Source organism: Eutrigla gurnardus, assembly GCF_963514095.1.
Source record: "Eutrigla gurnardus genome assembly, chromosome: 7".
Lineage (NCBI taxonomy): Eukaryota > Metazoa > Chordata > Actinopteri > Perciformes > Triglidae > Eutrigla > Eutrigla gurnardus.
In genome coordinates, this window is record NC_139921.1 from 28,114,480 (window position 1) to 28,141,395 (window position 26,916).

The following is a 26,916-nucleotide window of genomic DNA, read 5'->3' on the forward strand; positions in this document are numbered from 1 at the left end:
TAAACGTGTCCTCAAGTATGAACAGATTATGTTGTTGATCATGAACAGGAATTCTCGATAACACCTGGAGGGAATGTCATTACACCTGTCACAAACATCAGCACACAAAACAACACCTATTTCTTGGCCCTAACTCAAGAATTCATACGGTAATTGGCATATGGCAATTTCACACGAATGTCAAGTGGGATGATTTGAGGAAGTGATGACATTTTGGACAGGAGTGGAAACCTGGAGGCGGTGACTCCGGTTGGCTCCTTCATTCTGCTTTACTTTCAGCAATCTAACCCTTTAATAGATAGTTCCCCATTTTTAATAGACATTCAGCAATTGTTTTATGATAAAGTCCTCATATTCAGTCCTTAGTGTTTCTGGGGTTTCGCCTTCACTCTTCAGAAAGTTGGATCGTGGCCAACTTTGACTGAACAAGGCAAATCTGACTGAATATTTATTTTCTAACCTCCTTTAAAATTCGATAATCAGCTGTTGCAACCAATAACAAGTGTGCAGATTCACAATACACAAGGTTAGAGACAGTTTCACTTCGACTGTATGTATCAGTGCAGGACTGACATTATCTATTATACTTATCAGAGCATCCTCTGTAAATAACACCTTGTTTATGGATCTTTATTATCCTGCTGCCATGTCCTAAACCGTGAAGATTGTGTCTGGTACTTAGTCAGCATATTTCACCTTCAGTGTGAATTTATTTTCATAAATTCTCTTTATTTTATTTTCCTCATTTTATTTTTAACCTACAATGGCCCTAATACACCATCGCACTTAACAACGTGCTGAATACATGAATGTTTTAAAAAACTTTTTTTTTTTTTGCCTAGCACTTCAGAACGCACTCAACTGCATTAATCCCTAAAAACTTGTTCAAAACAATTATACATAATTCCACACTTTTTTTCCAGAGAGCACAGAGACATGGCTATTACTTTTCATACATACCAAATGTTGTTTTTACACCGCCACCAGTCATTTAAGTTGATTATTCCAGCTTTAATTATTCAGAAGGTATCGATATGATGATATTTATTGCTAGAATAAGAACCTGTGTGAGAATCCAGACAGGTTGAGGAAAAACGGATCGTGAACAGAGTGTCAACAGTCAGAAACCCTCGCAGGCAGCGGGGAACTTCGACATATGGGGGCAAAGTTAATGACTAATTCAACAACGGGCGTCGACATGCCCTTTCCACCGCACCGATGCAGCTGCTCAGCGCTCACCAGTATGACGCCGCCGTTGTACTGGTGAGCTCCCAGCTGTGGATGTAATTGTGTGTGTGTGTGTGTGTGTGTGTAGCAGGGAGATGCTGGAACAGAGCATGCATGCTCAATCAACTTTCCCCGGGTACATAATACGGAGAGAGATTAGTGCCAGCAGAGATCGTATTTGTATTGCATAAATTTGAATTTGTCACCCCTCCATTTTAAGCTCTTGATTTATTTAGAAACAGAAAAAAAACATTTGTTGAATAAATGAATTCCGAAATGTAATTTGAAGGGAAATTTAAGGCAGGGATGGCGGCTGCGTTTGCTTTGATTACATTTAAATGAAACATATCACGCCCGTACGATCTCTGTCACAGTTTGTTGTGTTTCTGTTTTTTTGTTGAGTCTTTTGACAAAATGTTGCCAGACGTTTTTTGGAAAAAGCCCCTTGGGACGTAAGTAAGGAGCTAAACTTGGAGGAAAGCTGTTGATTCAACAAGTGTTTTCATGACTTTATAACCCAGTTAGTTTATAGAGGATAATGGTGGATGCTTTAACATATGGTGACGGGAGCAGAAGTAAGGAAGAGTAGTTATGTTTGTTAAAGAGCAATAGCAATTAAAACGTGCTAACATTAGCCGCCAGAAGCTACAGGTCATGCCAGACCAGTGGTAGAATGTATATTTACTCATGTACTATACTTGTTTTTACAATTTTGAGGTACTTAAAAAAAAAAACGTATTTCCAATTTTATGCTACTTTACACTTGAATTCCACTTTATTTTTACTCTGCTACATTTAACTGGCAGCTTTAATTACTAGTTAGTTTTCAGATTAAGACTTTATATTAGAAAAAAAGTGATGAGTTTATGAAATGCAACACATTGTTGCTGACTAAACCAGCAGCTGCCAAACATTTTGACTTTTAATTTCTTTTTAACAACAGTGTCTACTTGGAGTCGAGTTGTTGGAATTTACATCAAATGTGATTTTTGCCGCTAATTTTGTCAGATTATTTCGATTTGGGGTAATTTACATTATTTTACGGTCGAAACTTATCCCCTTTTTGATTTGAATGCCAACCAGCTGACCCAGCATCTATCATTATGGCACGTGAAAACGCCTACATCAGCAACTATAATAAGAGGCTATTATAACCTTTAATAACTATACAGATATCTACCATAGTCGTCACCCCACATGATGCTTTTCCAGTGAACAATAATTTTGCTTACATAGAAAGAACTCCCTGAAAGTTTGATACTATACTTTTTGACTGCGGTGTGTCTTTCTGTTGGCGCGGAACAAACACTGAAAGCAATCACTCCATTTGGATGAAACATCTGAGTTTTATTCAGCACCACATCTGTTTCTCTCAGCACTTTGCTCTCTCTAGTCTGGGAACATACAGTACTCTTTAGCATAGTTTACCTAACGGAGAAAAAAACTAAACAGCAGGCTTGTTATGCGTACAAGTTGATATCGAGCCAAATGCATTTGTTGCTTTTCCAGTTTGAGAACTAATGTTGCCAGTTGGTAATTATTGATATCAGGAGCAGGAGAAGAAAGTTTCATATTTCCTGGCAGCACATTTGCTCCTGTAGAGTTTTTTTTTTAAAGTGCTTTGTGGCTTAATGTCGAAACTTTTTGTTTTCCTGCGATGGGTGCAGTCCAAATATCTGCATCTCCACGTCTGTTAAATTAGTTTGTTATATTCAAGAATTGCGAGCAGTTTTCATTTTTCAGACTGACATCATGAAATCAGCACAAACTATACAGATTCATAAGAGAAACAAGTCAATGGCGTGAAATATTCCCATGATTCTAATAAATGCATGACCAAGAGACCCTGCATGGTGGTGGATTTGCATCTGCATAACCGTGGAGGTAGCATGTATATTGTGAATAAGAGGGGACCCATGATAGAACCTTGTGGGACCCCACAGAATAGCAGAGCACAGGAGGGGACATTTCCAAGCCTTACAGAGGAGGACCGTATTATATGGTTGGTTATATGCATTTTCCTTTTTACATTAGCGACTTGTAGCCATGAGCTTGATAATTTTAACATTATAGACCTATCATACAATATTGGTGTATTATCATTGTGCGAATTCATCAACTAGCTATTATATCTGCAACATATCAGTGGACTGGAATGGTCTTAAATGGCAATAATATTGCTTATTGCGATTATTTCTGGGACAATATATTGGCCAAGAAAATCTAATTACTGTGAGAGGCCTTGTCCATGTTGATTGGGTGTCACCAACAGTTACCATGGCAACAAAAAGTGGGGTTTTATATAACAAATTCATGGGACTTGAGAGCTTATCTGTTTAAATCCGAAGTGTCTCGGTTTGTAGGCGGACCCACATGGTCGTGTGTCCTGTAACAGCTTCACAATAAAAGCCACCTCATGCGGCGCCGGCGCCATGGGCAGCGATCGTGATTTATGCACATCGCAAATGAAAGCTTAAACGGAAACATTATTATCTGTGAAGGTGAGGCGGTGGTTAAATGTCACCGTGACATTTGTACTCGGCGCTTAATGCCCGCTCATTAAGAAGCCATTCATCGGCACGGACATTTCCCGTAATATGTAGGATATCAAAGCAGAGTAATAATACTTTGGAGTTACTTTGGGATTATTGTATTTGATTATAGGCAATTGAATGAGTGCTACCTTTTTGTGTGAGTGACTTAATGCCTCCAATTTAGGTTTTTGCTTAGGTTTAATATAAGTTGAAATATATCCGAATAAGAAGCTGTCCAATTTCACATAGCAGGTAGCCTATAAGCCTATAAAAGTGTACTCTAGTCAATCATTTCATGAATATTAAGCACGACAGTATGATGTAGCCCTTTACTTCACCCATTCAAATGCTCTGTCATCTGTTCATCATCAGTTAGATGCTGTTCAGTCGGGCTGATGATGGAAATACGGTTGATTTAGAACCTGATCTTTCTTACGTTTGTTCATAACAACCTCATAATCTGTCACTCGTCTCATGACAGAAATCCTCTTTGATCAACGATTGATAATTCATCAAATCAGTCATCTTACATTCTTCTGAGTCTTATGTGTCTTATGATTTTGTTGTCCTATTTTATGGATTTGTCGCGATCGTGCACTCTGATCTGACTGCAGTGTGTGTGTGTGTGTGTGTGTGTGTGTGTGTGTGTGCGAGAGCGACAGATAGGTGTCGATGAGTGTGTACTCATGTGATCACTGACTCAGCTGGAGAGGGCAGACAATGACAATGATGATATTCAGCGATGCTCATGGCAACAGGCCGTTAATACGTACATGCTGCAGTCACAAAGCACAAGGCCGTGTACTTTCACACCTTGGCGCTCCACACTTACGTTCTTCACATTTCTCTGTCTGCGTGTGAATGCCATTAAAGTGAGATGCTGCCTATTTATATATTTTGTAAAAAGCTTCAGCAAACAAAACTTGATCTGTAAAGTACAAACATGTAAAAAAGAAGCGTTGCTCTTTAAATTGTGTGTGTGTGAACAATATTGCATGACCCATAACTTCCTTAAAAGCAAATTAAATTTGATGTCTGTCATGAAAATAACAAGGCCAGCTCCTTTTTCTTTTTTTTCTCTCGCATCCTGATAATGAGTGGAATAATTAGGTCTGTGAGGCTACTGTCGAATGAATGTCAGCATTAAACCATTCCTCATCTTGACTTCCTCTCCCCAGATGGCCTCATTGATTTATCCATTTTCATGCATCCTTGCTGTGCATCTGAAATATGCTGCTGCAAAACACACCATAAACCCCCCCAATTGCCATGGGCATAAGGCTCTTTTTGAGGTTTTAATGCCATGCTTGGACACATCACCTGCCACCGATATGGCTGTATACAATAATCACACTGTTGTCCGAATACGACCCAGCCTCTGGTTTGGCAGCCCTTTTTGTTTTTCTGCCTGTCTGGAGTTCTGCAATGAGAACAGAAGCTGATGCTGCAGTACAATGGTGCAGGGGAGGCTTCATCTTCAAAGGGGATTCATTGTTGTTGGAAAGGTTTGATGATGTCTCTCTTGCTGCAGAAACAAGTCGCCTATTGCAATCTGTAGTCTGTGTTCTAGCCAGCAGTCTGGAGCCGACGCACCGTCCAAACTGTAGCAGGAACGAGTGGAAATAAGAAGTACGGCAACAAAATGGAGTAAAAGCATTTTCATGTCGTGCCGTAGCTGCGCAGGTGACCCTAAACCTGACCCTGCGTTCTCACTAAAACCCAGCGTAACGTTGCACAGAACAAGGCCATTATTTTCAATGAGCAGCCGTGCCTTTTTTCCAGACTGTCCTCCTCGAGAAAACGACCACATAGGTCGTGTGTCAAGCACCGAATTACGACCATATGTTACGTTTCAAAATAGCGCGCCCTCTAGCGGTCAAGTAAATATCGACACTCCGGTGTCTCAGACGATCGCCCCCCCCACACGTCGACCTAAACCTACCCCGATTCCACGACATCTTTTCCACGATTTTTTAGCAACGCTGAAGTCCTCCCGGTTGTGTTCGGGAACATATTGGACAAACGGCCCCTCTTGTTTTTGTTAAATTTAGATTTTTCATATTTGATGGATTACAATTACAGCACAGCGACGCTGCCAGATTCCTCTGCTAGGAATATAATGCTGTTGTAGAAATACTGACTCATTCATTTGACTAAAAGCAGATCAATTTCAACAATTATTTATTTTGAAAAAAACTGATCAGCCTTAAAAAAAGGTGATATTTTACATTTTTACTAGCCTCTCATTTTGTTTCATTCACAAACTACACGTGTATTTGACGGGCTTTATGTTTTATTAAAAGCTTATGAAAATTATACTTTTTATACTTTAAAATTGTACTTCATGAGCTAATGTCTGTTTACGTGAGAATCAAAGACATCTTCCTAAAAGCCTTTGCTTCTCAGGCGCCATGTTCTCAGGTACAAGTACTCCCTAATTGAACCTAAGCACATGACTTAAAGGACCAGTGTGTAGGATTTAAGAGGGATTTATTAGCAGAAATGGAATTTAATATTCATTGCTGTGTTTTCATTAGTGTATAATCACTTGTAAGGTTTTCATTAGTTCAGAACGAGCCGTTATTTCCCACCAAAACCCCGGCTCTAGAGACACCGCCGTAGTTCAGCCGACACGCTTGGAAAGTGAGGGGTATTCAGTTTGTTGGCAAACTGCAACCTCACCACTAGAGGTCACTATATCTCACACACTGCCCCTTTTTTAAATAGTATTGTTTTTACTTTCCATCTCTGCATATAACTCCTTTTTTTATTGCGAGAAGCATAAAGCTCCAAATGCAGTTTCACACATTGTTTATTGTTTCCCATCTAATTCTCAGCTGAGACTCTCGCACTGAAAAAGACCACGCTTGGACATCAAGTGAGACAAACTGACTTCCATTCCACTCAGATCTCATATCGCTGCTCACAAAATGACGCTTCCCAGCCTTTAAAGGCTGCGATGCCGAGGAAATGTTCGTAGCGGTACGGCTCGATAATATTTCCCACAGCAGGAACAGAATTCGCAAATGGGGACAAAATCAGTGTGACGGCCAAGAAAAGGACATCAGTCCAGACCTTCGGTTGTTGCACCACAGGCTTTTATTCCTGCCATAATTCTGCAGAAGGACACGCAGTGTAAAGTGTTATGAACTGAGCAGAGAACCACAATTAACCGCTAAAAGCATACGTTGACAAATGGTTTGCTCGTTACCCAAGCTTTAGTCTGACACGATGCAATAACCAGAGCTTATATGGAGCAACGATCGGCTCTGACAGACCAAGTAAAGCCTTCGAGAAGATTTAGTCCTTAATAAACCTTCAGGGTCTACAGAACCACCGTAGATCACTGAAACCACTGTAATGAGTTGCTAATTAGAAGTTTTAGATCTAAAGAGTAAATCTGAGGTCCGAGCGCTAGCAGCTGCTACCTCTTCTCTTTTGGTGCAACAGCGCTAACGCTAGTTGTGCTAGCAGCACTAGCAGTCTCGTTGTGGCAAAATTTAGAGAGAGAGGTCACGAAACGAGGGTATCGTTTTTGGATTTTCACCGTGAAACATTCCCTCGGGAGCAGATCACGATAAAAACACTCACGATAAGTTGAAGTGAATATCTATTATCGGGATAATCGTAAATATCGTCTCAAGTCACTTGAAACAGCTGTGTAGCTCTCTGTCATGGTAGAGAAGTGAAAATAGAGACATTTATTTATGATGGGTGAAAATGTTATTTCAGATGATTTGATTGCTTTTCGCTAAATAAAGATATTTTATCTGTGATGCAATACATGTATTAGCTTCTTATTCTGGTAGTTTTCAGTATATTTTGATGCTTATCGGGATAATATCATGAATCACAATTATTTTGGCCACATTCAAAGGTCTGATTAATCCTCAGTTTGACAGCCTTCTTCTTGGCCTGCCACTCGGGTGGTCGAGCCGAGGAGTCGTGCTGACGCATTTCTTTTCACTCGCGATGCAGAGCGGCTGCAGGACTTTGCATTTATGTTGGATATTACAGACCGGTTGAATAATCAGAGCGAAATGATGCAACCCCGAAACAAAGTTGTCACACGGTATTATGACAGCAGCCGACACGCTTCCCACTCAGAGCTGACTTGGGCGACATTCTAAGAAATGTGTGCGTCGCTGGAATTGATGCGGACACGAATCGCCACAAAGAAGAGATTACAGGGTTGCTACGGGAGTCTCGGCTACGGGTTTCTGCTGAACCGCTGAACTTGAGACAGAGTTCACACTTTCCCGCTCGCAGTCGAGGCTTTCTGATCTCGCCCGTGGACATCCAGCTCCGGATAATTGCGATTCACATTTGTAAAGGACAAGTTTGCCTGGTGGGCTCGGACGCTTCTTATCAGCACCTCGAACAGGGAACCCCCGAGACGACAGGTCCGACGGTGCTCGTTTGAGAGCACTTATCTGGGCCAGCGAGCTTTTTGTCTGTGATGAACATCAATAAAACAAATCAGCGTTCCCAGCTCGCACACAAATGGGCTTTTAAATGACATTATGAAATTGGCAACCGCTCAGGATTTGACACCTAATATTGATGCACTCGTGAAGAGGTGCCAAGTTTCACAGTGAGGAATGTGCTGAATGTAAAATGCTGCTTCAGAGACTTTCTGCACGCTGACCAGGAGAGAAATAAAGGAGTACTCACTGTGGCCATGTGGACCATGTGTTTATTGTCATTATACACAGAGCAGCTCTAATAGTAGTGTGTTCTTACTGCGGTTATCGTTTCAGCTGAGTGGTGGTCTATAGTAGAGCCAGACCATGGACTATAAGAAGTGGACGTCGTCATGGTGACATCACCAATTGGTTTGTGGACTCAAGTTTTTGAAGCCAACTTGAAATTTTTGCAACCAGTGAAAGGAAGCGACCATATTTGGACTGTGGAGGAGCGACGGGTGGATCTGATGAACACAAGCAGCAGAGCAGCAACCTTACTGGATCTGGATCCACGTGGATTCTGGTGTGAAGCTGCTTACAAAGTTAGCTTCAAAATTCAAGGTCAAATTTACAGCTTGTTAAAGTAGCTATCTACTTGTTAGCGACCTGTCCATCAGCAGGTAGCCCCGCCCCCTAAAGCGTCCCCTGCTTTCTGGTCTGGTGGACTCTAAATGGACCATAATGTACGAAATGAACATCATGCTGGGTTGAAGAAGACTTGAAAGATTGAGATTGAGACTGAGATAATAAATCAAGAGGAAGGTTTGTGTTTCTCATAAACTTCCATACAATTGGACTTCTTTTTGGAACCTTCCCATGGGAACTTCTGCTAGCCGCTAGGCTAATTTATGCAGTGTAAAACGCCATCGGCTTTAGCCTGTGGTCGTCCTGTGATAGAGATGCCTGGTGCTGGACTGAGTAGTTTGCTGTTTCCAAAATGTCAACGTTACTTTCGTTAGTGTTTGTGACGCATCGCTGGTTTATGTTGGTAATTGTGGCAGTTTATAGTTTTGAGCATTAGGGAAGCGACTCTGGTTCCCCTGTGCTGTGTAACATTGAGTTGACATTGCAGTTAACTGTGTTATTTAGTTCATATTATAATGGCGGTTGTAAAGTAGCACTCAGCTATGCGAACTACTCTCACACCACTTCCTATATTAGATTCTCTTCAAATGAATGTCTCAATAACTGTGCAAATGGGCCGGCTGTATGCACGGCTACAGTGCGGCCGGTGTGTGATTGGCTAATATCAAGGCAATGCACTTCAATAGTAAAAGCCTGAGAGATAACATGCAGGATTAAAGTCGGCTCTGCAGATACGCTGGGCTGCTCTGAACCGAAGCCATGAATTATATAATATTTCTGCAAAATCTGGGTGGTGTATTGACGGACGTCAGCAGCGGCCTCGAGAGGAGAAGCCTGAGTGAAAGCAGGGCATCATCATGTGAGCGTACCTCTTCGTTTCATGGGGAAAGTCTATTACAACGTTTTCATTCAGCTCCATCAACGCCATCTTTTTCCTTCGCCGCCCGTCCCTCTAATTTCCCTCCCTCGCCACGTGTCTCAGCATGGCGAGCACGTGCTCAGCAGCAGGCGTTCGTTCGAATGCACTAACACCTCTTTAATCAGCCCAGTGGTAAGACGGCACCGCCGCTTCCCCACCGAGCAGGAGCCCGTCCCCACATCCTGTCCCCGTGGCTTATGACATCAGCTAGCCCAATATTTTTAAGGAGCAAAGCTGTTTTTGAGAGTTGGAGTTGGAGTTGGAGGCGGAGACGCCGGAGAGAAAGGGAGAAATCTTTGAAATGTTTGGTTCAAAGGATGGAGGTAGGCAATCAATACGCCATCTTTTTTTTCTTTTTTTTCGCACACACTGTAATTCAGCTGTGTTTGGGAAGAAAGGCGAGGGTACACTTTCATAACCTTCTGGGTAAACCAAAGTTTTGGAGACCCGAATAAGAATCTGCCTTTTCCCACAGCAACTGCAGTCAGTTTGCCCTTGAGCAAGGCAGTTAACTACCAGCTGCTGCTTCTGTAGGCGGACCTGGACCACAGCCAGTGTTCAAATCTCAGACATCTACTCCCCCTCTGGTGTCACTGTAAAACTTTCTTTGTGTTCCTTTTTGTTAAATCAGCACAAATCCAGTTGTTTTAACAGGAAGTGGAGCGTAAAGACGTCCCATCCCTTCTTTGGTTTGGTCACATTTTCCATCAAAGTGATTTGAAATGAGCTAAACGGCAGCGAAAAGAACACACTGTGCTGAGAAAATGAGTGTGACCAACTGTAGATTGGGTGTTCGGCGTGCCATGTGTAGTTTACTGGCATTGCATTACACATTTACAGGATTTATGGAAATTAAAGCTCATGTTTTTTTTTGTTTTTTTTGTAGTTGCTCTCTCGAGCTTCCAGGTGTTAATTTAAAACTGAATTCCATAAAATGTAGCTTTATCTACAAAAACACAAACCTAAGAGAATATAAAACCCGGTCCAACCCTCCCAGTCCACACAAACAGTCGGTTAAAGGGAAGGGAAGGAAGAGTAGCAAATAGATGCATGCAGACTGTATAAATCTCCAGGCTCCATAGCAGCTCCATGATGTAAATGTCAATACAAGGCTGAAATGTCCCAACGTCCAATTACAGGAGATAACTTTAGGAGTTTATGTCCGGATCGGATCCAAATCTAAAGTAGTAATCGGGGAAAAAAAACAAGACTTCTCCAAATAGTCAGGAAACAGGATGAAGAACTGAACGATAAAATAGGTTGTTTGATCCGGTTAAGAGTGAAGTCAGGCTTCACCTGGACAGGTAGCTAGTCTGTCACAGGGCTTATACATAAAATTAGGGGTGAGTATTGGCAATAACCTCACGATACGTATCACGATACTTTGGTCACGATACGATACATATCACGATATTGCGATATAAATAAAGATGAAAACACAAGTACCTGTATATGTTCATCAGATGATATTGATCAGAGGACAAGTTGAGTCAAAACTATTTCATTCAAAACAGCCTCTCCATTTTATTAATTCCCATGAAATTCACTGGAATAAATATTGAAAATAAAATGAAAAAGGATAAAGTACTGCATTCACAACGTGTCTAAACATGAATCTTTTTTTTTTAATCGATCTTTGGAGTTGAAAAATCAATATTGTATTGGAAGGCAAAGTATCGCGATATATTGCCGTATCGATATTTAAACCACCCCTAATTAATATATTATGTATTTTAACAAAATACACTTTTCTGATCCGGGACCTGCATGGGTTATGTTTGTTTAGATGAGGCAACTTAAGGTCAAGGAAAGGTTAGTCATGTTTTAACATATCATTGTTTGTGGCGCATCATAGTGCAGGATCGGCAACCTTTTCAGTGTACTTTGCAATTACGTCTAGGTCCGATTGATCTAATTAGCTTTGCAAGGCTTAAATACTACAACACTAATATATGACGAGTATCTTACTGTATTTTAGGCTTCAGGTCGAAGGATATGGTGAAACAACACACTTAATATCTGTGAGACTTGGATCCGGTCTAGTTGGATCAACCTCATCAGTGGACGACGACCTGATCAATACACTTTACAATCGGATCCAGCGATACGGAAGTACTTTTTCTTTACTAGATTACCAGCGTGCTTCGTTTTGAACTTTGCATACCGGTATTCAAAAGAAAACGGCTCACTGATGTGGATGAGTGAGCCGTTATCCTCCAAGGTTTCTCTCTTGGAAATGTTTGACGTTGACCTCAGAAATGTTCATCTTATAATTCTTGCAAAGGTATGACTTTGTAATTTAAGAAGATATTAGTCTTTTTCTTGTAAATATACCACTTTAATCTCAGAGGTGATGTCTTTAAATTCCTCGTTTTGGGCAAAATCCAAAGATATTCATGATGTCTGATTTTCTGGCCTTATTTACAAAAAAAAAACAAGACGTCAATGAATTTTTCAATCGACTAATTGACTAGTCAACTATGAGTTGCAGCTGTGGTTATCATACATGCGTTCTGATCAATAAATGATAAAAAGTGAGGCTTCAGGCTAAAGACAACTTGCTGCAAGCTGCACTGAAAGTTTAAAAAACACTTGCTGCTGCAGAATCTTCTCTCAACCTTCCTTCTCTCAGTAGCAGCATCACTGCCCACACACACCAAACCCAGAGTTTAAGGTTGTGCAGCTTTTTTTTTTTTTTTGTTTTTTTACGAAAAGCACCATGTGATCCTTCCCACGTATGTGAGTGTCAGCCCTTTTTCTTTCTTTTTTTTTACGTATTGCACAAACGCGCTTTTTGGATGAAAGTGTCCCTGAGATGCTGTTTAAAAAAACTTCCAAAAATAAGCCCGAGGAGGCAAAAAAACAACCGCTCAAAAATGAATTTCTCATTCAGAGTGTAACGGCTTTCAACCAAGAAAGAAAAATAAGCGTTCACAACAGCTGTCGAAGCATTTAAACATTCTCCATGATTTATGGAGCGCCGCTTCCACAGGTTTTCTCTCCTATATGTCTTCTAGCTGAGAAGTAGGCTGTGTCTCTAAAAGTACGTTCATCAGACCTCTGTCCCCGAAACCCAGATGAAAATAGATCCTTCCTTGTTCTGCTGCTCTGTGAGGAGACCAGCGTGAGCACATTTCCACAGCAGGTAGCCTCAAACACACCACGCTGGCTGCAAGATGCTCTCTTCATTTCCACCATTAAGTGACTCTGTGGGGTCTATTTTCTGTCTCCTCTCCTGTAGGGCCCCGAAAATATTTGCACAACTTCCACAAAATCAATAATTCTAATGCAAGTGTAGTTTCTCTTTGTTTTTTTTTTTAGGGGGGGGGGGGGGGGGGGGGTAACCTCCTCTTTCACACACAAGTGTGGATGGTCCACCCACCCCTATGCACCATTTTTTTTACGCAGGCTTTATTGTTTCCATTTTATGGCGGTATGAAATAGCCTATCGATTTAACTTGTCCTATTTCAACTTTGGCCAAGATTGGATTTTTTTTCTTTTCTTTTTTTTTCCCTTTAAACGAGCTGGGGCTGACTGAGCATCATCTCCGGCCAGGACCCGCCTGGGAGCAGAGACGGGATCACACAGGGAAAGAAGAAGAAGAAGAAGAGGAACCGTGCGAGTCGCGGGTCGGAGTCGGAGCGCGCGCATGCAACGCGCCTCTCGTGTGATTCATCCGCAGTTGTTTCTCTCCCAGACTGGCGCGCAGGTGGAGGCAAAGAGGAGGAACGGGGGACGGGGATCCGGTTGATTCCACCTCAGGAGCAAACTGTTTTTACGTTCCTCTCCTCGGTGTTGCATTGATTTTTTTTGGAAGGCTTGATTTTGGCGCAGCTGTAAACGCGTTTTCTCCCTCTCTCTCTCTCCCTCCACGACAAAAGTTTGACTGTTAAAAAATGATGCTCTGCGATGCTGTGAATTCCGGCGTCCGCGTCAGTGACCAGTCATCACTTGAGATATAGCTGCGATTCTTTCGGTGCCAATTTCCAACCAACAGAGGGGCTTTTTAATTATTTTTTTATTATCATTATTACTCTCGCCCCTCTTCTCGGGATTTGAATTAATGTCGCACTCCATAATGGACTTCCTCGGACTCTACTTCTTGCAGCTGGCTCTCATCGGTGAGTTTAACAACACTTGGGATGTGATTGTAGTTGAACTTGTGTGCAAAAAAAAAAAGAAGAAGAAAAATGAACGTGTCGTTCTGCGGATGAACGCTGCGTTTCGGGCTTGTGTGTGTGTGTGTGTGTGTGTGTGTGTGTGTGTGTGTGTGTGTGTGTGTGTGTGTGTGTGTGTGTGTGTGTGTGTGTGTGTGTGTGTGTGTGTCAAAGTTGCATGATGCGATATATCTTTTATATTCCTGCAAGAGCAGCCGGTTGTGTTGATGTGGTGTGATCGGATGCGCTACAGGGTCCTGGATCCTGGTTTTATAAAGGACCACACACACGCACGCACGCACGCACACACACACACACACACACACACACACACACACACACGCGGATCTGAGTGACTGGCTGTAAATAAAGCGGCGCCAGATGCTTGCGTGTCCCTTTCTCAGCCTCGTGCACGGATGCGCGTGTCGCCCCGCAGCCGACACGCACGCGGCATAATCACGTGAGATTAGAGGACCCGAATAACGGGTTCGCTACCAAAAACCGGGTCCACCACCAGCACCACCGGTCCCTCACGTCGCCTGTGAAAATGCCAATGCAGACAAGTGTGTGTCAACGTGGTTGTGCGTGCGCGCGCCTGTGTGGTCATAGGCGTGCGCGCTCTGCAGGTGAATTGTGTGTGTCGGTGCGTGTATGTTGGGGGATGAGCAGACTGGCGTGTGCGCGCGTGCATGTGGCGTTTTGTGCGCGCGCGTGTGTGTGTGTGCATAAGAAGCATGGAACTGCCCAAAGTGTGGTGTGAAGGATCCAATCTTAACAATGAAATCATTGAGCAGCACACACACACACACACACACACACACACACACACACACACACACACACACTCTAATCTATTAATCATGTTACCTGCACGCTTCTCTTCGTGCCAGCTGGTGCGAGTCGTTTTCTAATGTCAGAGCTGTTTTCTGATGATCTAATATAAAATGCATCAGTGGTGTGAAAAAAAAATACTTTTTTTCTGATTTTTCTGCTTCTATTCTGTTAAAAAAAAATGGAAAGAGAAAAAAAAAAGCTTCCTGCAGAGCAAACGCAGGCTTTGGAAGACGGGACGTACGTCGGAGGGATCGGTGAGATTTAGCCTCGCTGATGGCGGCTCCACATCTTGCTGTGGTTGTGATCGGCGGCCAAAAGCAGCCTTTGCATGCTTGGAAGTACTGAGGGGTTCCCAGACGAAGCTGTTCCACCACCTTGACCCCCCCCCCCCCTGAAGGAAGTGATGCTCTCATGTCTGTCGTCCCTCATATTTCACATTCTATGTAAAAAAAAAACACGTGTCACAGTGCTGTGCTGTCATTCAGGATATGAGCTGGGTGGGTAAGTGGAAGGAGGATGAGGGAGGGGGAGGGAAAGTAAGTCCAATTCTTCCCTCCATAGATATTCTCACCTTGTCAAAGAGATGTGTCAAAATGGCAGAGAGTCTCTCACCCAGGGCCTCTCGATCCCGTCCATCAGCCACACATGGAGGAGGGGGGAGGAGGGAGGCGATCAAAGCAAACGAAGCAGATTTAGCCTGAAGGTTTGAAGATGGGAAGACGGAGGTGGTCGGTTAGAATCCACGGAGGGAAGGGGGGGGGCAGAATGAGTCTTAAAGTGACTTGTCAGTAACGGTTGGAGTCGAGTGCACCTGAGCGACTCTTCAGGGGGATCGAGGCGGCGAACACAAAACGTTGGGAGTTTTGCTTCTTAAAATCCGGCTGCGGGAGACGTGACGGCGAGACGGCGAGATGGGAAATTGGAGCCTTTCGTGGAGCACCTGAAGGCAGCATCAGCTCCTTCAGCGAAGGCTTGCCCGAAGTGCCCTTGAGCACTCAACAACAGTCTGTCTCCCGGGGTGCGAGCTGTACGTTTGAAAGGCCGACCCTCCGACCTTTCGGCTATCCGTGATGTGTTTGCGTCCTGCTTGCAAATCCGAAACACGCTGGTCTCCATCTCGTCAGGCCAAACAAGCCTTTAAAAACCCAAATGCCCGTGGTGTTCAGGGCCGCAGTAATACCCGTCTGCTCTAATGAACGTCTCTTTCTCTGGTGGAGTGGATGCATGCGAGATTAGCGTGCTGCGTTGTTGCATTTCGTTAACTCTTCGGAGTAAACTGCATCTCTATTGAAATTAGCATATTTACTGCTGTGTTGTCATGCTCCAGTGATTATCCGCCCGCACTGCTCTGAACATTTTTCGATCATTACTGTAATTAGTTGACCATTTTTTTGCATGTATTCTGTCTTAAGTGGAGTGAATGCAGCCTACTTTTTTATATTTGTGAATATAAGCGTCCCACTACCACGTATTTTCCCAGCGTGACATTGCGGTGATTGGTTCGAGGCGGCGGCGGCGGCAGGAAGGTGTGAACGATTTGAGGATGTGCTAAACCTGCAGGGGTCCTTCCACAAAGGTGAACCCCCGCGGCTGTAGATCAGATCCGTCGGGCGGGGAAGCCGGGATCGTGTCCGATGAAGAGGCCCGGCACACTGTTGATTTTTCTATCAGCCTGTTTGCTGCAAACAGACGATTATGTGTAATTTGTTTCAAAATGGTATCTGTCATCACGGTAGTTACATCCAGTCGGAGGGAAGAAGGACACGATGAGGCGATTCTAACATCAAGCAATTAAACCTTTCAAACGCCGACATTTCAATTGGATGCTTTTTTTTTTGGAGAACTCATCAAACTTAAAGGTATAATTTTATACAAATATATTTAAGTTCCTAAAGAAAAGCTTTATTATTATTATTCAGCAGTCCTTCTCTACTGTAGCCGGTCACGGTTTGGTTGTTTGTTATCGGGGGAAAAAGCGTTTTTAAATCATTCTCTGGCTCTAAGGAGCCATTTCTATTTCATATTTCATATTTTTAAGGACTCCAGAGAAAAGTTACCCAAAAAGTAATTACAGTGCAAAGACTACAGCTGAGCGTAAGCTGACTGCTGATTACCATTCTTCACTCGGTAATTATTTATTGATTAACTTTCCCGTCCAGTCGAATAGATTTTTGAAGTAGTGCTTCCGTACTTGGCTTTATTATTCCCCGCAGGAGAATGTTCTCATCTTTCAGAAAAAGAAGAATCGCTTCATGAAGACTGAATTCCAGGCTTTTGTGGAGGTTTTTTTCTTCTTGACTTTCTTCCAGGGACGCGTGATCTCTCGTCTTTTCCTTCGAGCGCAGCATCGGAGAGCTAATTTGTGATCTTTGAAGTCGACTGGCGATTTCTTGCTTCCACCAGTTGGTGCCAAAGGGGGACTGATGATTAGCCAATCAGAGCCAGGGGGCGGTACTAACGATGTTGTCAAGTTTTGGCTATAGACGTCATGTCTTTCTAATATTGCCATGATTGATGATGCCGTTCCATCATCCTAGTTTGTTTTTACTTCAAATCCCTCCTAAAAACCCACCAAACCAGCTTTAAGCATCTTCCTGTTCTTACTTTAGTTTTAATGATTGATCTGTTTTTACTGTAAGGTGACCTTGAGTGTCCTGAAAGGCTCCAATGAATAAAATGCATTATGATTATTCTTACTGCTCGACATGCCCAACAGTGTTTGTAGGCTACATGTCAGCAAATTTGCATTAAAGTTGAATATTTCTGTTTATATTGAAGCATTAATTAAATATACAACTGTTGTGTGGGTGTGTGCATACGCCCATATAAGGGTGTGGCAAGTGGTGGTTATATGTGGGGCATGCTGCCTTAAAATGTTGATGTTGCATATTAAATTATCCAATTCATGTTATTACGTTAAAAAGTCATAATAATAATAATTTTATACAATAATGGGAAAATATCTCCTTGACGACCGTAACCAGGGGACAAAAACTTTGATCGGTGCATCACATGGTGTTGGATTTGAGAAGTTTGAAACTATGGACTAAATAGTTCAAGTTCATAACCAAAAATCAATCAAAACGGGGCACAGCAACGAAGGATGTTTTTTTTCTTAAAGATGTATAAATGTATTTATTTTGTCCACAAGGGGGCAGAAGAAACTGCTTGATAGAACATTAACTGGTTAAAGTCCCAGTCGGCAACATGTTTTTGATCATATCCACTGAAGCCGACACTACGCTCCGATAGAACAACATAAATCATCCGGTTTTAGAAAAAAAGAGCGTGCCTCTACGTGCACGTAGAGCCTGTTTGTTTTGCAAACATCGACAGATGTCCTATCAGCACGCAGGGCTGTGTTCGTGCACACACAGAGCCCCTCCCCCCTCAGGTCGTTCCACTATCACAGGGGGGAGGTGGAGGGAAGAAGCAACAAGCTTCCAATTCCTGGTTAAAAACCCAAACGAGGAGGTCCAAAACAACGAAGGAAAAGAAAACATTGGTGGAAAAGAAGGAAAAAAAGAAAGATGGCGACGGTCCCCGTGAGGAGCTCGGTGGTTGTGGGGGAGGAGCCTGAGAGTTGTAAACATTAAAACCTGACAGAGTGCCCTCCAACCGCCGGACTTGCCGACTGGGACCTTAAGTATTTATGTCTAACATGCTACCAAGCCGTTACATATTTACACACCAAGCCGACATGGAGACAAATTAGCATTTATTCACTCTCCTTTTATTATCCTGCTAAGAATATCTGCCTCTTTGCTGCAACGTTTCTCGTTGCCAACGTCGTCCGGCTGCTTTTTCTTGGCGTTGAGCAGACAGCGTGACGTACGCGAGCAGAAAGACAGCTTCCTCCTGCTGCAGAAAACTCAGTACCGTGAAAACAGTACTGAAAAAAAAGTGCAGAGTGACAGTCGCTCTCCACGCAAATAGCTTCCTAATGAAGGAACCCCACACAGAGAGAAGCACTCGGTCTGTCGCTCTCAGCACTTCTTTGCTCATCGCTGCGTTTCGTATGCGGATGAATAATCTGCTCCTCGCATGTTTGGTAACCTTGGATTATGACAGATAATATTATGGGTTTTTTGTGTGCAAGTATGTGCTTTATGCATTTATTCTAACAAATGTGGAGCCCCCACCACCTCACCACCCCTACACATGTATAATTCATACTCATCCCTCTCCCCCCCCCCTGTAGCAAACGTTGCACAGTTTTCTGGATTCCTCTTATGGCGTGGATAACTTTCTCTGTGCCTTTTTAAATTCCCCTCCGACGGAGGGAGAAAGCAGGGAACGGTGTCGGGGAATTACAGGAGCAAACATGGTGGGGAGGAGGAGGATGTGAATGTGAATAAGCCGTGTGTGACAGCGAGAGGGGGGGGGGGATTTATATATTTTTTCTTCTGTGAGGCTGCAGCTGTCGACGGGCATCTAACGGAGAGCAGATATGTATCCTCTGCAGAGCCGAGTTGCTCTTTTAGATCCCCGGTGCGTCGGCTCAGTGTGGAAGTCTCAGATTTACTGTGCTGCCCCCCCCCCCCCCCCCTCTTGAATTTCATTTACACTTCCCTGTTTTTCTTGTTTATGCGGGTAAAACAACCCCCCTCTCAAAATATAGTAGACGATTCTGGCCTCAATCTGCACCCGGATCCAGATATCAGTTTGACACTCGATCCATCTCGTCTGTTTGATTTAAGTGATTTCATTTGTCAACTGCCTCCTCGCTGAGATAATGCCTTTTGGCTTAAATATGTTTTCTTTTTTCTTTAAACGAATGCAGCGTTAGTCAGCTTTCATCGTCCGTCCATCCATCCATCCATCCATCCATCCATCCATCCATTGTCTACCGCTTATCCTGTATTCAGGGTCACGGGGGGGCTGGATCCCGATCCCAGCTGTCATTGGGTGAAGGCAGGGTTCACCTGGACAGGACTCCAGTCTATCGCAGGGCCGATATGTAGAGACAGGCAAGCATTCACACCTACAGGCAATTTAGAGTCATCAATTAACCTATCCCCATCCTGCATGTCTTTGGACTGTGGGAGGAAGCCGGAGAACCCACGCTCACACAGAGAGAACATGCAAACTCAACACAGAAGGAACCCGAACTCGAACCCGACCCGGGAATCGAACCCGGGACCCTCTCGCTGTGAGGCGACAGTGCTACCCCCTACACCACCGTGCAGCCCCAGCTTTCATCGTGACTGCCAAAAAAAAAGAGGCGGAAAAAGATCCGATAGTCGGTTTGGGGACATTTTTGAGCCGGTTCTTCTCGTACTGGGGGTTTTCTCGCTGCACCGTGGTATTTCTGCCGAGTAATAACGCCGGCCTTATGTACAAAGAGCAGATGGAAGCAATTACAGGCCATCGGCTGTGGAGGAAGAGAGAGAAATGGATGCCCTAAGATGAAGATAAACACTCCCTGGAATAGAGGGAATCAAACTGCAGCACAGATGCTAGTAGGGAAGTGATTTTATGTGTGTGTTTGTGTGTGTGTGTGTGTGAGAGCCATGATGACAGCCATCTTTATTATGTTAAAACCCTGTCATTTCCACCGGCTTTTGTTGAGGAACGATTATGCCACCGAGACAATTACCCTGCCCTTGCCTCTTTCTTTTTTTTGCTTGAAAAGGATATGGCATTAACTGGCACTGTACTCCACAGGCTGACGTTTAACTCTGTAAAGAAAAAAAAGGCTTCAAAAATGGTCCGGGCTGATTGTGAGAAAGCCCTAAAAGGGTGCAATTAATCAGAAGAGAAAGAAAAGTTTTTTGCGAGTGGGAGGAAGAGAAAAGGTGGCGTGGTAGTCGGCAGGGAGAGAGAATGACAAGTGGTAATGAAACAAACTAGCGAGGCTTCGAGGCCCTTCATCAAGTTTCCACAGTGCTTAAAGCCTCAAAGTGTGTCCGTCAGTGTGTACTGGAGTAGAAGGAACTCTCGGCGTCTCCATTATCCAGACCCATAAAATAAAAGCTCTTATTACTCCACCATTTTATCCGGAGAGGAGCCGGAGGTGACGGTCGTATCCTCGCCTCGTCTTTGTGTCTGGATGATGTAGAAATATCTCTTCTCATCACGAAGCAAGCGGCTGATCCCGAGTGTTGATTTCACAGATTCGTACGCTACGTCTTTCTGTCCTGTTGCTACGAGACGTCCTCAGGTTTACGCCGAAGGTTTGTCTCCATCACGGCTGCAAAGATTTATCCCTCAATCGATTAGCTGGCCGCTATATAAGCAACTGCCAATTAAATGCCAATGCATGAATGGTCTGGAGTTGGAAGAGAAAGTGTGTGACCGTGAATCATTTCTGATTGCAGGAGACTAAATATCTTTTGCGTCGTGGACGAAACGAGACATTTGATGCCATCTTGGGCTTCGGGGGACACTGATCGACATTTCTCTGATGTTATGGAACAAATAACTAATCAATTAATCTCTAAAGTACTCGTTATTAGCAGCTCATAGTACTATGTTTTTCCAGTGTGACTCTATTCAACTGTGACTTTAGAATAATATTAAAAACACAAAGTGTTTTTGCGGTGTGTTCCTGGAGATGCTTCACCAACATCCATAAATAATTTTACTTCTTTTTTTTCCCAGCTTTGAGCAGCTCCTTCTTATCTTTTATGCTTTGCATTGTGTTGCATCAACAGCACATTAAAAAAACAACGAGTGTTTCTGGTACGTATGCCGACACTGAAGACGCTTAGAAGCAGCGAGTACATGGAAGTAGGACGCTCAGCATGACTTTAACCTGGATACGATGGCAGCTGGACAAATATGCAGCTATGGTTTGCCATCGTTGTTTTCTTGACCCAGATGACGGGCGGAGAGACGTCTTTGTTCTCTGCCGTTTGAAGACGGTATATATTCATAGTTAATGTGTTGCTGATGCCATAGACTTTATGCTACAGTACGAGCCTGCGGCATCAGAGAACGTTCCAATATTTTTTTATTCGTCGGTCTCGTTGTTTCGGCCTAAAATATGTCCAGTATGCCCAGTTTAACAATAGTTTTCTGCTGACTCGGCTTGCTTGTTTGGGTGACATAAAGTACTAATCATGATGTCTCTCGACTCCTTTTCTGGTAGACTTGTACTTCAGGTTGCTTTAATACTTAGAAAAGACACTTTATTTTTCCCATCAGGCTGTGCTGCAGCAGCTCTTCTCAGCCTCTCTCTGATGTTTGAGCTTCTGCCCCTCCCTCCCAAAAAGCCCAGTGTGCTCTGCTTGGTCAGCACGCCCACTCTGTTGGACTTTTCTAGCCACTTGTTCTTCCTCTAGAAGTCCATACAAAGAACATTCACTCACTATCGTTGTTTGAGGTTACGATAAAACTAACGGCTAGGCAGATATTATGCTAATCTGTTACTTGGTGACATCACCACTTTACGGGAATGGACTTCAGGCTTTGCAACTCTGGAGACATTTGAAATGCATGAAAAAAAACAGGTTCTCTTTAATTATCGCAGACGTTGACTGGACGGAATAAATGGCAACCTGCTGCTGAGAAACCAAGCCAACATGGACGACTCGAGGCTCTAAAAGTGAACGAGTCTCCACAGACCTGCATGTTAAAACACCAAACTTTACAGCAGAACTAAACATGTTGACAGCCTCGTTTTGGTCATCCAATTAAAACCCATGGATGAGACCACGGTCATATTTATACAGCCTATGGGCCAAAACGTCTGTCAAACGGTCTAGAGAAATGTGCCCATGGTCCTCAAACAGACAGCATTTTTATAATAATTATAAAAATGTCACTGTTAACGCCAGACAGATTATTATTGTTGCAGCAGGATTGTCTTTGAGGATTATGCATGTCTGCTTTTTGTAAACAACCGCAGCTTTTCTCTAAATTTCCTGTTTTTCTCTTAATTAAAAGTGGCTCATGTCATTGACTCAAAGGTATCCATTAATGCAGAATCCAAAGATAGAAATAAAAGTGGGAGTTACATAAGAGACAGAAACTCGTATTCGTCTCACACATTAAGGATGAAGTATAGCTCCTCCACTTGCTGCCTTACTTTCCCCTGACAACTCCCAGTAAATGAGAGCGAGGGGGGGGGGGGCAGAAGAGATCCCCGGATCTCATCCACATCCTGCAGCCTCTTCTGCAGGGACTCTGCTATCTGGCCAGCTAATTGGCTATTAATCAGAGCTGCAGCTCTTTTTTGCGGTGGCGTTCCGCCTGGTGTAGATAGAGGAACTCAGCAAATCGGGTTCGGTGCCAGACCATCAGCCGACGGAGCCCGATGGGAGGTGCAGGACGGGGGGGGAGTGTGTAGACCGGGGCCAGATCGCAGCGGGGTGTCTGTCTCAGAAACGTGCCAGATAACATTCATGAGGCGCTAATGAAAAGCGTCCAACTCGTCGCGTGACGCGTGCTCGGCCGATTATCTCGTTGTGTTAGACGTTCAGCGTCACCTCGCCGTGACAGACAAACAGGAAGGTGTTCAAGATGACGTGACGATACAAGACCCCCCCCCCCCCCCGGCTTAATGGCTGTAATGAGGCAGTTAAGTGTCTTGTCTAATTTCCCAGAATAGTTATTCCACTGATTTAACTGCTTAGCTGCGGCGCTTTCACGTTAAAATGATATTAAACAACATGCCGTGTTATACAATATCAGTTTTTTTTTATTTTTCTGTGACGTTTGTGCAAGTAAACCTCATGGTTACAGAGTTACAAAGGCCTGTCTGGAAACATTGTTAGAGGAATGGGAGAAAATATCAGGGCAGATGATGAGAAACTGCAATGGACAGTTAACTTTTGGCTTCTGGATCCATTTTTCTTTCTTTTTTTTTTTTTTTTTACTGTTGCTTGATTTCATTCTTGATTGCAACAAAAAAAATGTGAGTTTGTAGTTTCTTTTGTTTTTTTTTCACTCAATTGTTTTGAAATTGGAGAACATTATGCATCACAATTTACATACATATTTTTCTTTTTCTCTTAAAAGAAATACAACAAATAATAGTGAAAAAAATGATATATGAGTTTTATAGTTTTGTCCTATCTCTGCCTGGTGTGTTCGGGTCAGCTGTTAAAGCCATTTAAAAGCACATTTACGTAACAAAAAATGTTTTTTTTATGTAAACGTGAAACTCCTGAGTTCTACTTCTTCATGCAGGTGACCTGTTTCACGTTAGACCTGTTGTTAAAATCAGATCACTGATCGATCTCTGGGTTTAATGTGAGGTTCTATAGAGCTCTGGGAGACCTCAGACCGCTACGACACAATAGTTTTCTTTGCGTTTTTTGTGTGAAAAGGGCTTAAAAAGTGGCACATCGGAGCCTGAAATGTTAGAATGCTAATAGAGGAGGCTGACATCGACGTTTTGCAGCTGAGAGTTAAAACCGGTGTTATTAAACAATCCATACATTCCTGTCCTGCAGGCCTCTGTGCGACTATCATATGCAGCTCAGGATAAGACGGGGCAACCCCTTCCTATCTCCGCTCAGTGGATCATCTCCCTTTCAGCTAAGCCCACAAATCCTGCCTTCAAGGTCCTTCTTGTCCCGTATCTAAATACAGTTTCTTTTTAGACTTATTTCAAAGGGGGATTTTAGAGGCTTTTGATTGACACGACGTGCAAGTAACGACGTTGCTTTTCATTGTTTCATCCGGGACACGGAGATTCAGCCGGCCTGTTTTATGATTCATATAAAAAAGGAAAAACAAGGTGACCCCCCTGACCTAACCTGGTCTGAACATGTCGTGTGCTCATTTCCTTTTTTGGAGAAGATAAGTCGAGGACATGAAACTAAAGGTGAGGGGGGAGCTTAGTAACAAGAATGAATGTAAATAGGATTCAGCAGCAATAAAAAGGTACAAAGTGGTCTAATTAAATCCCCCTCCATGAATACCATTTCTCCGGGCCTCGCAGCGCCGCCTCTCTTTGTCTTCCTATGAGTAAAGTCCAATTAGCTGGTGGGTGGATGCCAGTCAGTCACATTGAAAAAGCCAGAGCGCTGGAAAGATGATGATACCAGCGATATATGGACCGCGGCCGCATCCATACGAGGAACAATAAATCAGTATGGAAGGTATTGATTTTCTTTACATGCCTGTTGAGCGGGGCGGCAGGTTCATTTAGAAACAACTCGCAACCTCGTGACATTAATCCCTCCGAGGTTGTTTTTTTAATATTATATAGATATATATTATATATATTATTATATTATATAACACTCATTCTGCCCCCTCCAGCCAATTAACACCCAGCCATCGACCGCCGAAGCGATTTTTCATCTCTTTTGATAATTGAAAACATTTGGCCCCCGTTTGGCCCCTGGATCATTATCGTATTACCAGTATTTTTTATTAACAAGCAGTGTGGAACCCTCATCCATTAAGGGGAGGGGTTTACTCCCTCCTACAATACAATGCATGTCTATACGTGGAGATTTCATATCTATATCTGTGTTTTCTTAGACAAAACAAAAACATCCCTCTGGGACAACCAACGTAAATCCCATCTATAAAAAGGGAGAATCCGAGCAAAAAGCCAACAGTGTTGTGGAGGAGGACAGTCGACACCTACACCTGTCTTAATCCGACATCAGGGGAAGATGGACTACACACACACACACACACACACACTCTGAGACGTTTTCCCTTCAAATCGTATTACTGATGCCCGCTGCGATGGCCAGCGTTGGCACGGCACCCGTCATCCCGTCATCGTCGGCGCTCGCCTTCAGAGAGCCTCATTTATTTTGAGAAGAGGAGTTTTTTTTTTCTTTTGGAGACACGGTCTCTCATGTGGAACAGTGAATATAAGATATAAAAACCCCCGTCTGCCTTGTGACTTTGGGCCATGGCGAGATCAAACGTTAGAGCGAGGAGGAGGAGGAGGAGGATGGGGGGGGAGGAAGACGAACCAAAGAAAGAGTGAAGGAAAAGTCTTTTTACAGACGGCTGCTGGCTCGCCTTCGTCCCCTTGGTCAGGCCTCGTCTCATCATTTGGTTAAATTTGCTGCTTTTAACTCCGTACGTCGCCCCCCCTCTTCTCCGTGTGATCCTGGATCCTCACCCCTCCGTGGCTTCAGGCCGTCCTACTGAAGTGTGTCTCAATCCCACCGCCATTGATCTAAGGTCACTCCAACATCACGGCGGTGACCTTTCACGGATTCCAATTATCTCATAATCCACTGCATCCCCCCCCCTCCTAAAGATGGTCTCGGTATTACATTTCCCCACCAGCGCTCGAGTGGCCACATGAAACTGGGCTTCAGACGCTATCACAGCTTTTATTTTTTCCCTCCGCTCCTCCTTAATAGCGCCGCTGTCGAGGAGATGAAGGATTATGAGCCGATAGCCTCGGAGGTCAGAGCGACTTGACTTACTCAGATGCCACTCGATGGTATCGGAGTAAGGTAATGGACGAGGGCCTCACTAAAAGACAAGACAGAAGTAAAGTAGATCTCGGATCGGCCGATCGTGGCTCGTCCTACAGGTGAAGTAAAAGCTGATGGACGCCGCGACCTCTCGTCCGATCGGCACCCTGAACAAACCCGGGGATACGTGTTCACGCCGTGGAACGAGACGCCGTCCGATCTTGATAACCAACGAGATTGGATGTGAGCCACCGAGCCGCAGAAGAACGCTCCTCGGCGTTCATGGGGGTTCATGAGGTTTCATGAGGTTTCAGCCCCCCATCAATACCGTTTAAGGGCTAACACAGCGTAGCCGTGTTGTGGTGGAGGGGGGAGGGGAGGCGTTGTAAGACAAAGAGGCCGGCCTAAGACGGCGAGCCAAGAACCTGCCAGCGACCACGGCCGTGATAGATGATGCGGCGCGGGGCGAATGTTTTATTGAGGGCTGTAGCGAGATCCTTGACGTCCGCGGGCACCGTCACCCTCTTCCGGCTCCCATTCTTTATTCTTACTTTCTCAAGGAGAAGCAATAATGTTAGTTCAATTTCGGACCCGTTATCAATTTGTAAAGTTGGCTGTCGATCCGAGAGTTATGCAACAGGACTAATCAACAGGACTGAAGATATTTATAACCTTTCCTGGGAGAGTTTTTATAACGTGAGGATGGATGGAAGCGTATGCACTCAGTTTGGTGATTTATTTGATAGTGATTAGGTCTTGGACGGCAGAAAAATATGAATTATTCATCATTACGTCGTGGCCTGTTTGTCTGTTCCTCGGTGGATTCGGGTTCCTGTCCACACAGAACC

The 26,916-nt window shown here is 43.7% G+C and overlaps 1 protein-coding gene across 1 annotated transcript in view; it reads left to right on the top strand.

Moving 5' to 3' along the window:
- The first annotated feature begins 13,088 nt into the window (after positions 1–13,088).
- The window catches only part of gfra4a (GDNF family receptor alpha 4a), a 119,537-nt gene continuing 105,709 nt past the window's right edge, over positions 13,089–26,916 (top strand). The window contains exon 1 of the mRNA XM_084012624.1: positions 13,089–13,853. Within this exon, the coding sequence (XP_083868750.1) occupies positions 13,796–13,853 (58 nt within the window). The 5' untranslated portion in view covers positions 13,089–13,795. The remainder of the gene's footprint in view (positions 13,854–26,916) is intronic.